Genomic DNA, 13,106 nt, shown 5'->3' with positions numbered 1-13,106 from the left:
ATCACAAAGGCTGATTTCTTTTCTTCAGACTTGTAGAAAATATACTCAATTATCTTGGTTAAATTAGATAGTTTGGATTTCAAAAGGGAAAAGGGTAGATGAGTAATAGAAAAACTGATAAAATATGCCACAATTATTTTCCGTAAGAGCATCATATCTGCTCATTTTGGTACATTTTCTTTCTAGGAGGAAAATACAGCAGTGGTTATTTTACACTATTTGAAATGAATTTGACAATCTAAAAGGTCTCTTTGAAGATAATGATAAAAAAAAAATGAAAATAGCCGACTTGATTATTGGTGGGGAAATGTTTCAAAGCATATCATGCACCTCAACATCAGGCACGAAGGACTGTTTCCACTATTACATTATTGAAGACCTTATTTTTACGTTTCTCTCACGAATATGTGAAAAGCTTTGGACAGGGAAGAAATAATACTTTGTGAGTGAGCCACACAGGAACAGTTTTTCGATCAATTCATTTTCATATTGTGAAATCCATCTTTCTTATCCGCACGTTGGTTGACAAATATTGGAACACCTTAGTATTTTGTTGGAAAGATTTCTTAAACATCTGACTGATCACAAACCCTGCTAGTGGTACATTTAAACAAAGTGGTGACATTGTGGTTTACAACATGTTATGTGTATCCTTGATGAGAAAAATAAAAATAAAAACAAAAAAGATACAATCTCCAAAATGTGAAGAACATGATTAGTCATACACTGTAGACGTAGAGTAAAACATGTAATCTGAATTTTAGTTTGCAGTTTTTAATTTGATACATAGCCTGTTTCAAATGGCTGACTTTTATACCCAGAGTATCAAGCGCCGACACATGATTGTAAAGCATTCATTGTTGCAGGGGAAGTAGATTCTTTTCCTTTTTTCCCTGAGAAGAAAATTGGAATGACCTTATCCCTAATTGTAATCAATACCCATTATTATCAACAGCTATTGTTGGTTAATAATTTGCCTCTTTTGTTCTTTCCTCTTGTTTTCAAAAATAGTTGTCGAGAAAAACCAACCTGCGTACTGCTGGATTCCTGAATAAGCCTGCGTCAGGGCGTTTAAGTCAATATTAGCTGTTGGGGTGGTCGTGCCCCCGCTTCCTGCCAAACCGGCTGCAGTGCCCAAATTACCGACCCCAGCGACAGTGGTGGACAGCCCTGTGCCTGGGTTAACGTCGGGTAAGATCAGGTCACAACCGGGGGTGAAAGTTGAAGGGTCATCATGGTTCAGGGGTGGAAAAAGACAGCAAATTTCTTTGATGGAGTTCAGAAAAAAGTGCATGCATTTTCTATCCTCGTCGACAGATGACTTTTTTTTTGTTTTTCACTTTCCATTACAAATTAAAATGGATGAATGATATGAATGAGAGATAATGCTTTTTTGAAAAATATTGTCTCGAGTCAGGAAATATTGATTCAATGGTGATGCAAGTGATTTGAAATAATAACATGGAAAAGAAGCCTGTTATCAAACAATTATGGTGTGGATGTATCCCTTTAAAGCTGTCAGGAATGGGAATGTATTAGCATATTTTTGAGAAGGATTCATCAAACCCTGCACAAGATTAGGATTCACATTTCTTCCTTATGTCTTTTCTAAACCCCTCCCCCATCTATCTTGTTCTATGAAGATTTTGATGTGCCTGGCAGTGCTTTCATATTTGTTTGTTTTTTTTCAAATAAAAACAAAGAACACAAGGTAACCCTTATTAGTTCAGAACAAAGCAAAACATCAACACTATTTGACCACAAACAATGAATTCAGTGTTGACCACAGAGTCACTATCTACATACACAAGTTGGCAGTGAATTTCCAGTAATGTGCTCTTCAAAACACAAAACAGCATGTATTACAGCGATTTTTGACAGTGCTCCAAATTGCATTTTGTGATTTTGTAAAACACACGCAAGTTAACATTTCTCCAAGAGTGAGAGGACCAACATGGAAATGGTAATTTGGTTTCCCCGGAATGACAGAACAATAAGAACAAAACAACTTGACAATGCACTTTCAGAATGAGAAGATTCTGTGGTAGTGACAAGAATTGTTTGTGCAAGTGAATGAAACATAATTTCCAGTCGTGTTAAAACAATCAGGTACAAACATGTTTGTCTCTAGAAAGAAGGGGGAAAAAAAAAGATATTGAAGCACCTTTGAACAATGCTACAGAATTTTGTGCACAAGTTTGGTGGTTTAAAGAGTCTTGCAAACTGCAATATTGCAATCACTTCAGTAAAACTAGATTGCATTGGCAGACTCTAGTGCTACAATCATTCCTCACTTCCTTTAAAGGGATGATCGCACACTGCTGTTAAAGGATAAAAAAAAACAACACAGAAATCAACAAATCGAATGGGAAGAAAACGACTGGGGCGCAAAAAACAGACAGGTAGTGGGGGGGGGGGGGGTGAGCTTGGAGGGAGGGATAGTGCATTCTGTAACTTGCAATCAAGAGAAGATGAAGGGGAAAAAATAGAACAGTTCCAAAGGCTTTCGGGGACAAATACCTACGATTACAAGCAAAATAAAACACATGGAGAAGTGAATGAAACTCTTCAAATTTCAAGACAAATTCATGGTATCTGCAGCAGGAAGGGAAATTGAATGATTACACATCAACATGAAGGCAAAGGACAAAGAGAAAAAAAAAAACCAACACAAACAAACATGATTTTATATAAGGGCTATTACAAACATAACTTTTACAAACAGGTTAGATATCATCATTACATATTCTAAAATCTTGCACATGAGTAATAATAACACTTCAGAGCAACTTGCCCATTTCTTGCATTACTTCAAATAAACAAAGCTTGACCCTCGAAGGTCAAACTGGACAATGAACACAGTGAAATGACATGACAGGCAGAACATATCATACAGTGTACGTATTAGTGGAGGGCAGGTGTGAGAATATAATTCAAGCAGCAAAGGCATTCATGAGGTTTTACAGCAAATTCAGGTATGAAAAAAAAAAGGATTGACATAATGAAAGACACAACAAAGTCAAAATGTACAAACATGCACAGTGATATATGCAATCTTACACAGCCACAAACTCACTTTAAAAGCATAGCACGAGTTGTTTGGAAATCTTGATGTTTTAATCTGTTATAAAACAGCCTAGCACTGTCATCTTGTTTCAGTAGAGACCACTATGACATACTGTAAAACCAGAAATATTTGTGGCATGAAGTTTTCGCGAATGGGAGCCAGTGGCCCTTTTCATAGCATAATTTTTTTTCCCCCGCTAATCGCCACTGGCAGTCAATGTATATAGAGTAGACAAGAAATTCTGCGTGCATTTTATCAACACAAATCTTGGCTCTCGCGAAATTTGCAAAATTCAAATACACTGTAAGGACACTTCACTGTAGAGGGTTGACATTAATATTGTCACTATCATTATCAAAGCCCTGTTTTTAGCGCTGCTATGACCACATGAATTTCATCTCCTTGATTAAGCTCTATTTTCTGTCAGGTCCTAATGTGAACGTTCATTAGACTTAATGAGACTGTGCATGACATGCTAGCATCATTGTACACCTATTTTGTCATATCTGAAACAATAGGCATATTGGGAAGTAGCTTTCGAGTTGATTTTTACCCTGATAAACAATGTGGGTAAAAGTTTACGTGCATAGAGAGGCTAGCCACCACTTAAATTTGAACCAACAGAAGGCAAAGTTTGTAATATGGAGCTGTCAATGTCTTCAATGAACTGTCAAACTCGTTGAGGCAAAAGAGTAAATAGCAGAGGCAGGCAAAGCCGTACACAACATCAGCATTTGCAGTAAATGTGACATGTCCCTGAATTACTTTGTTTATCTGACTAGAAACTAATTGTCACCTACTTGTCAGTGAAATGACAACAGGCTCTGTGGCTGGTTCACAAGTTATGTCAATATTAAATGAAGTCATATATGACTGAAGACATTTTCCACTTAAATGCAGGCATAAAGGAATGGGGGATCTAATATTTCAGACAACAAAAAATAAGATAAAACAATAACAACTCAAGTGTTTGGCTTTATTGTATGTGTGACACATATACAAGGATAAACAAAAGTAATGATGGCTGGCATGATGTGTAGTAAGATGTTGCAAATGTCAGTAATACTGAATCATTTGAAAATATAAATGGAAGCAGTGTTCTAATCGACATTTTACTACATTGTAGCACTGCTCTTTATTGTATTATACATCCCATATAGTCAAATCATTGTTCAAATCAATCTTCAATATAGAGAAGTAATGCCTCCTCTTGGCTTTTAGTGCCTGAAGCATTTCATAAATTCATATTAAATACTTTCTCAAAGCACACATTTTGTCTTGATATTGTCGATTAAAAAAAAAAAAAAAATCCCTCCTCGGGTTTAACTCACTGTCAACAGCCTGTATAACTCTGATATATGGTGATATATTGGTACTAGCCATAAGCAAGTGAATGCAGAATCATTTACAGCAGAGGATTGGATTCAGGAAAAGATTTCTTTCTAACGTCATTCATGTTTATTTGCCTCCTTGATTAAATGTTCATATTGCAAGTCAGTGGATTTACTAATGTAGAATGTTCTGAAATATTTGTTAATAACTGTCATGATTACTATCATAGTGAGGAACAGAGTTGTTTTGTGAATCAGTAAGTTTGAAATGAAATATGGAAACCAGAGGCATTCTGACTGAACTCTGCTGCCTGGCATGGATGCTGGAGAGAGAGAGTTGTATTTGTCATGTCTACATGGCTCTATCTCTGCTGTCTGTTGTGTCCAGTGATTTTAGGTCTCCTAGAGATGCCATACTTGTCTATTGTGATGGAGATGAATCCTATGCTATTCTCCAGACTCTACACAAGACAACACAAGACAAACACATGGGAAAGAAATGATGAGGGTTGGATGAGAGAGAGAAAACACCAAGGCAAACACTCCTACCTGCTAGTCCCTGTAGCCCCGCTGTTAGTCCCGTCATACTTGTAGTTGTGTTTGTTCCAGCACCTGGACAGAAGACAAGTTCAAAATGCATTCCTTCTGTCACAACTTTTGGTTTATAAACTTTTATAACCTTTATCTGTACAAATCTTGCAATAAATGAGAAAGATACTACACAGGTGAGTTAAAATGGGAATCATAGGATGAAGCTCAGGTTGGACAGAAAGACATTTCATGTTCAATCTTCACCATGACATCCTGTCAGAATAGAATATTTTCTTTCAATGTAGACCAGAAGTCCGTTACAATGGGTAGCCACCCTGCAGTTGGCACATGGAATGTGTTTAGTCAATAATGATGTTCATAAAGATATTTTTTAAAACCATGCAAAATTTTTAGTTCATTGTTGCATGTGATGTCCAAGTCTGTGAATAAACTGCTTTAGTAACATATTCAAATTTGTGGATGTTTCTTACGTTCTGATGTAGTTACAAGTTATTCTATTAACCTGTACCCCCAAAACACCTTTCGATACTTGGAGTCCAGATTGAATACAATGGTTGCTGATACATTGGGCAAACCTTGCGTAAACTTTCAAGTTATCAAGAAGAACTATTGTCAGAAAGGAATGCATAAAATTTGAATATGTTCGTGAGCTGGTCTACTAAAGCCCTGGTAGCGTGGGGAAACATGGGCGGTCCGAGTGAATTTGCTGCCCATTGTGGGCATTCAAAAACCACGAATAGCGTCCATCAGCCACGTCTGCGAATATGTGTATCAAAGCGTAAGCTCATCGGTAATGGTCAACTCCAGTTGAGATTGTTTGGCTGTGCAAGTACTTACACAAAGATCAGTGATAAAGCTGTGCACAAATCATTCTGGGGAATCTTGAATATATCTGAACCTTTCCACTCCTTGGTGTCTTCACACTACTGGGTCTCTAAAAATCATATACTGTGAAATCAATGGCATGGTTCCCACAGACAGCTTTAGATTGGATAATTTACAATCTGTAATGTACATTCACACTGACTCAGTGTTTCTGATTTTCAAAGATTTGGCAAACACTACAAAAACTACTCTTCTCTATGCAACTTTGGCAGTGATAGGTGATTTTATCACTGTGTGAATCCTGTTGCTGAAATATTTGCTATTTCATCCCTAATAAACTGTGTTTTTTTTTTTTGCTTCATCCAGGTTCTGTTGTCTCTTTATTCCAAACTAATACTAAATATGTCAATTGTAAATAGTAAAACAGTATGTAAATATACTTTCTTCTTTTTATAGTCTAATTTTTCCCAAATTGGAAATTCCCAACAATTTTGCGAGTGGTTAAATTTGAGCCTATTGATAAAAAATGAATTCCAGTACACATAAATAAAAGTTAAATGATCAAAAAGAGCAATATTACCTACATACCCATGGCATACCTCAGCTATAAGAGCTTATATGATTTAAACTAGAAATGTCGCTATGGCGACTGATGCCTCCGCCATAATGCATGATTCTCCCAATAGGTGCATAGTACAATATCTTCACAATGTGTGATGACAGTTTCACATAACTGGCAAAATATTGATATGACAGGTTTGTCAGAAATGTCTTGAATGTTCACTTTCCTCAAACTGGGTTTGCTATAATTGTCTAAGAGTGCAGGTACACATATTTGGGGAATTGAGAATTTTTACTTGACTTCTGACCGACCCTATTATAAGTTTATGCATTGAGTAATTTTCAAGGTATGAAGAAAGAATGTAATTACAGTACAAAATAGATTTTTTTTTTTTTTCATTTAAACCTGACCTTTGACCTTCTGGCTGGAAATTTCCGAGAGAATCTCCATTAGGTAATACATGTATAATATTATGTTTCAAAACTGATAATGCAAGCATTGCATTATATACTAGTATATGAGGGGAACAGTAAAATTTTGAGGAGTTGACCTTGACCTTTGACTCCTGACTATTGACCCATGACCCCTAAATTCCCTAGATAATCCCTGCCAGTCAGTACATGCATATGTACCAAGTTCCATGAAGATACATTGCACCATTTGCGAGATAAGTGAAATTGCAACATTTTCACCTTACCTTTGACCTTTTGACCTTTGACCTTAGGACATGAAACTCTCTCTGGAAAATTTTTACGCAGTAGTACACGTCTACACTATGTTTCAATAAAATACCTTCGAGCATTGCATAGATATGGGGAAAATAGCAACATTTTTAGCATTTGACCTTGACCTTTTGACCTTTGACCTCTTACCAATGTCACTAAAATCTCCTCAACTAATTGCCCCATCATACATCATCCTTCGACCAAGTTTGGTGAAAGCTGCTTCATCCAGTTTTGAGTTATCACATAAACAGATAAATTTTAGGATTTGACCTTGATCTTTGACCTTTGACCTCTGTCCGATTTCACTAAAAAACTAGTCATGTAATTGTCCCATCATACATCATCCTCAGACAAAGTTTGGTGAAATTTGCTCTATCCAGTCTTGAGTTATCGCGTAAACGGATACAATTTCATGATTTGACCTTGACCTTTGACCTTTGGCCGATTTCACCCAAAATCTAATCAAGTAATTGCCCCATCATACTTTATACTTGGACCAAGTTTGGTAAAATTCCAGTCAATATTTATCAAGTTATCGTGTAAACGAATGCGGACGGACGTACGGACGTACGTACGAACGGACAACCCGAAAACATAATGCCTCCGGCACCACTTCATGGCGGAGGCATAAAAACAAACAAACAAAGCACGATGTGATATTACTGTACATGGTTTGTCTTACAGAGAAGAGAGTACTTGGCAATAATATTACTGGTACTCACAAAGAAAATAAAGCAAAGAACATGTCAAAAATCACGGACTGCCTGAACAGCTGAAGACAACACCCTGTACTGGAAAAAGACATCCTACAACTAGAACGCAATGTACACTTTTATCAATACAGTGACTATCAGCATTACAAACATCATATAACATTACACAAGCAATTTGTACTTTTTTTCTTGCATTCATTCCACAGTGCACACAACGGAGATGATTTACTGATGTAAACAGAGCACACGAGGTGGGCATGTCCATCAGTCCTGGTGTGGTTTGAAGTATCCCTATCATGACCTATTAGCCATCTCTGTAATAATCAATTCAGCTTTATCACTAAAAAAAAAGAAGAAAGACAAGAGAAGATAATTCCTCACTCTACAAAATATCTCAGACGAGGGCATCTTTTGTTTCATAAGCTGCAAATGTAGTGTTGGCTTTATCTAATCTTAAAAAGTCATAAAAGAATATTTTTCTGCTGTTGTGCTATTGAGATCTCATGACATCAATGTCATATTTTTACAGTGCACTCAGAAAATGTAGAAATGAACATTTTCAATGGAGGATGCACAAGGCTGCTGCTTACAGGTTTATTGTGTGTGAGTGTGTGTGTGCCCTTCATTCATCCATGCCAATTAGCTGCTTGCGGATAGACATCCATGGAGCAAGCAAGTCAATTGCATATGGGTGAGACTACGTGCCATGTGCACAACAAATTCGTGCAAGCAAGTGCACCCAAACATTAGCTTACAGCTATAATGTATGAAGGTTTGACGCACAGACCAAGATGGCCACAATTCTTGGAGGTTGGGATGGGAGTGGGGGTGGGGCAGACCAACACACACACACACACACACACATACACAAAAAGAGTGTCATAAGCTCACACAGACCCCAACAAACTTGCAAGAATCTTCATCACCTCATAAAGACCAGTATGTCCCAGCACGGCCCCTCACGGCCCTGAAATAGACGGCTCTGTGCACCTTCCTTTCAAAAGGTTCATTTCTCAAACACTTTGTCTCTGAATGTTTTGTCATGTTTGAAGTAGAAGACACTCCTCAATAGAGACACTGAATTTGTTGTACAAGGGCAAGACCTTCTATGTTTCATTGAGGTCACTAATTAATTTTGATGAAAACTTATTATCTGCCTCTCTTGTCTGATTCTTTGTCTTTCACTAATTCTTTATCAGTAGAATAAGGTGGTGACACAGGAACTACACCAAAGAACAAACATTTTGTAGCAAAGTATAGCAGGAAAGTTACAAGTATAAACTTCCTCCATATTTACACCTCTCTATTCATTGCTGCCTGCTCTGTAGTTCAGATGGATTCAACATTCACACTTTGCATACCACATTAACCAATTATCAACAAACATGCCAAATAAACTTACTAAAAGTATGAACAATGCTACGTTCATGTGTACATACAGCTGTATGACTGTGCAATCAAGCAAGGTGATATTTGCAGTTTAATCATACTACAGTGAAAAACGTGTCAGACATCAATTCTTTTGGATCAAGTTAGGGATAAATATGAAAGACAACTTGTGCACTTCAGTGATCATACCAGCACAGCAATTTACTCTAAATTTGAAGAAGTCTGGGTCTAAGTAGTGGAGCAGGATAAACGAGTCATGTAAATTGATGGGAGCTACACGAACAGTATGTTTATATTGCAGTAACAGCTTTTCTTATTCTCTGTAAATAATGTTCAATTAGTCCAATATTATCAGCAAATTTTATGTAGTACCATGGTGTAGATACATTCAGCAATTTCTTTACATTTCACTGTTCTGCCTACCGTCTAAACCAAACGTTCATTTAATGCAGCATTTTCTCTGGCCAAGGTATAGGAAGGCCAATTCTTTATCATGAATGTTGAATTAGTGATGGTACCCCTAACAATAAGAGGGAAATATTATTTGATATCTTATGAGCATATACATCATAAAAACTACAATATTGGAAGAAACGTGGCCACAGAAAATATCACTTAGCATCTCATAGCATACACATAGAACACTCCACATAATTACAATCACATTGAGTATATTAAAGACACAAAATGAAACAAAAATATATTTTGCTGAGGTCAATTGGAGGAATAAGGAAAGGGGCTAAAAGGTATTGATGTGTGCAGAAGAATGGTCATCAATGTGGTAACGATAGTACAGGTTTATAACTTGCAAATGAAACAGCTAAAGTCTAATATATATACAGCATACAGCCTTGTATGTCCACAAAACTACTGTTATACAGTATCTAACAAAGACACCCATGGAATAAGAGTAATGCCTGCATGCAAACAAACCAACTAGAAAAAAACTACATGTAGACAGCACTCCACACAAACCAAAAAAAGAGAAAGACTGACAACCTTTCTGTGGATGAATGCCTCGTAATCCTGTCAGAGAAGGGTTCGGGCCCATCCCCGTCGAGCAGGCTGATTTAGTTTGGTTGAAATATTGTGAATGTTTGTTTGTATGTGTTTGTTTGTTTGTTTGTTTGTTTGTTTGTATGAAGTCAGCATCAAGTTGCCAGCACAGAAAGCAATAATTGGGAAGGAGAGAACAAAAATCATCTTTAACAACGGATGGAAGGGAAAACACAGATTTGTGAAGTGTATTAAAAGGATTTTCACTTCAGACATAAAGAAAAAAAAAATCTAAATACAGTGGTACATTTATCATTGCACAGATTCTCTTTCAGGCAATTAATTAACAATGCAAAGGTCAGCCAGAGTGTCCCAAAAATGACATAATTTTTCTGGAGATGTTCCCCATAAAGAAGATGACAAGGACAACCTTAAATTCTTTAAGTTCAACAGAAACTACAAACTGCAAAAAAATAAAATAAAATAAATGAAAAAAAAATGGAGCGATACTGGAATTTCTTCTAATATAGTTACACAAAATGAAAAAAAAAAAACCCTCTTAAGAAAATGCTGACCAAACATGGATATAACTTGACCATTGCTGGGTGGTGTATGTAATCGGAAACTAATAACAAATATCATGCCAAGATGCACATTGGTTCTTGCTTTTGGTTCTGGGCTTTCCTTCTTTCTTTCTTTTCTCTTTACACGTCAACTTCATGAGTTTTGTTTTTAAAAAAAGCGGAAGTTAATATCAATTAATACAATTGGACAAATAGTAGAAAGGAAATGAATTCCTCTATCAATTTCCTTGATTCATGAGACAATTTCTAATATAAATTACCATGCATTAAAGCACTTATTTAACTGTAATGCTCTGGCCCTATATACATGTAAGTATTTCTAGTTGCCTGACTATACAATGCCTCTGCATACAACTTAATTGGGGAAAAATAACTTGCATACGATACAATGTATCTATATGTTTTCACAAGTTTATCGTGTGTGGTACTTTTGAACTCAATATGCTTGCATGAGCAAACAAAATACAATATGAAGTTTTCAAGAGATGAGGAAACATCTCACTTGAAGGGTCTACCTCAAAATGCACATGCAAAGACAATAACTTGCATATTTGAACATAATGAAAATGAAGGCCATCTAGACAATGAAATATAAATGATCTTATTGCCTGCATAATTGTTTTATATTGCACTTCTGTGAGCATATTAAGGCAAGCTAATAATTGCTTTACATATAATAGGAAGATTAAATGAGAACTTACCTGTTTGAAATTTAATCTTGATTTTATAAGTAAGTCGTAGAGAAGAGACTACATGTCTCATCGGGTGTAATATGAGATCCCGCTGGTCACGTGTGTGGCAATTTTTTAAAGCTGTACGAGACTACAGGATATATTGATAGGAAGATGAAGATGTTGAGAACTTTACCTGCATAAGGCTACGTAAGTCGCAGGGTGGGAAGAGGAGGGATGTAGTCTCTTCTCTACGACTTACTTATAAAATCAAGATTAAATTTCAAACAGGTAAGTTCTCATTTAATCTTCCTATTTTATTACGTAAGTCTCCGATCGAGACTACATGTCTCATCGGGTGTAATATGAGATTTCAAAGCCCTGTAGTCACGTACAGAACAATACATCTGTAAGCCATCAACGGCATCACTACAGACAGACATACCTGTGCACTCTGTGCAGACTGCCATTCCATATGCAGACTGAAGTTGCCAAGTCACATTTTCAGTAAAGCCTGGGCAAATTGGTTAGTATCTTGTAAGGGCTTGCAATAAAACTTGCGGAATGTCTTCTCAGCCACCCATCCAGCCCTTGAGAGGATTTCTGACACAGGCACCTCACTCCTTTGTGCTGCTGACGTAGAGGCCGCCCTTGTGGAGTGAGCACTGAAGATCTGTGTATCGACACCAGCGTCATGTAGGACAGTCTTAATCCAACGTGCAATTGTTTGCTTTGATGCACGACGGTGAGGCTTCTTATAAGCTACTAACAAATGTCTCTCCATCCCTCTTAGATTCTGTGTCCGCTGCACATACTCTTTCATATAATTCACTATGCACAATCTCCTATCTGGAGGGTACGCATTTAGTGTGACACTGAATCCCGTATTTCCAGGCTTGTTTTGTTTCAGTGTGTTCTCAAAAGAAATCTCAACAGATGATTTTTTCCACCTCATCCTGTCCAGGTGGATAACATGAAGAGACTGCACCCTTTGTGCAGAAACAAGTGCTATCAGCATAGTCAATTTCTGAGTAAGTTGCTTCAGATTAAGTGCCTTGGATGGAGACAGCTTTCTGAGGTAGTCCAAGACGACTTTAACATCCCAGATAGAAGAGTAGCGAGGAGCAGGCGGCTTTAAATGAAAAACTCCTTTCATAAACCTATTTACAAGTGGGTGCGACCCAAGAGGCTGTCGTCCACCATCAACTATGAGAAACGTGGAAAGGGCACTCCTGGCTGTATTCAGGCTACTGTATCCAACTTTTTCTTTGTCTAACATATTTGTAAGAAATGCAAGGACATCACAAACTTGGACATTCAAATAATTAATGTGTCTCTCTGCACAAAATCTTTTCCATTTTCTGATGTACACCTGGTACTGTGCTTTAGTGGATCCTTTCCACGACGCAGCTATGATGTCTATTGTCCTTTGTGTGAGGCCCTGCTCTGCGTAAAGTCCCTTCCAAGCCTGCAACATAATAGAGACAAGTGATTATTCAAAGGATGTGGGGTGCCTGAAACTGGTTGACATAATAATGTCTTACTCTTTCGAATTAACATGGGTTCCTCAACCAGCATACTCTTAAGGATAGGGTACCAAACCTGTGTTGGCCAATTGGGCACCACTAAAATCCCACATGCCTCATCCTTCTGAATTTTCTGCAAGCACATTGGCACTAGATTGAATGGGG

The 13,106-nt window shown here is 37.2% G+C and overlaps 1 protein-coding gene across 10 annotated transcripts in view; it reads right to left on the bottom strand.

Moving 5' to 3' along the window:
- Positions 1 to 13,106, bottom strand: part of LOC139739623 (CUGBP Elav-like family member 1-A) — a 72,278-nt gene that overhangs the window by 15,492 nt on the left and 43,680 nt on the right. For 4 of the 10 annotated variants that reach the window (XM_071650224.1, XM_071650230.1, XM_071650228.1 and 1 more), the window contains 3 exons: positions 10,164 to 10,229; positions 4,948 to 5,010; positions 1,030 to 1,176 (listed from right to left, as the gene is read on the bottom strand). In XM_071650224.1, coding sequence (XP_071506325.1) covers positions 1,030 to 1,176; positions 4,948 to 5,010; positions 10,164 to 10,229 — 276 coding nt within the window. The remainder of the gene's footprint in view (positions 1 to 1,029; positions 1,177 to 4,947; positions 5,011 to 10,163; positions 10,230 to 13,106) is intronic. The other 6 variants (XM_071650232.1, XM_071650229.1, XM_071650234.1 and 3 more) reach the window with 4 other exon arrangements.

The sequence above is a fragment of the Diadema antillarum genome, unplaced genomic scaffold, assembly GCF_040938485.1.
Source record: "Diadema antillarum isolate AM-2024a unplaced genomic scaffold, OU_Dant_1.0 seq00000809_RagTag, whole genome shotgun sequence".
NCBI classification, from domain to species: domain Eukaryota; kingdom Metazoa; phylum Echinodermata; class Echinoidea; order Diadematoida; family Diadematidae; genus Diadema; species Diadema antillarum.
Note: the sequence above shows the minus strand (reverse complement) of the source record. Positions and strands in the feature narration are given on the sequence as shown.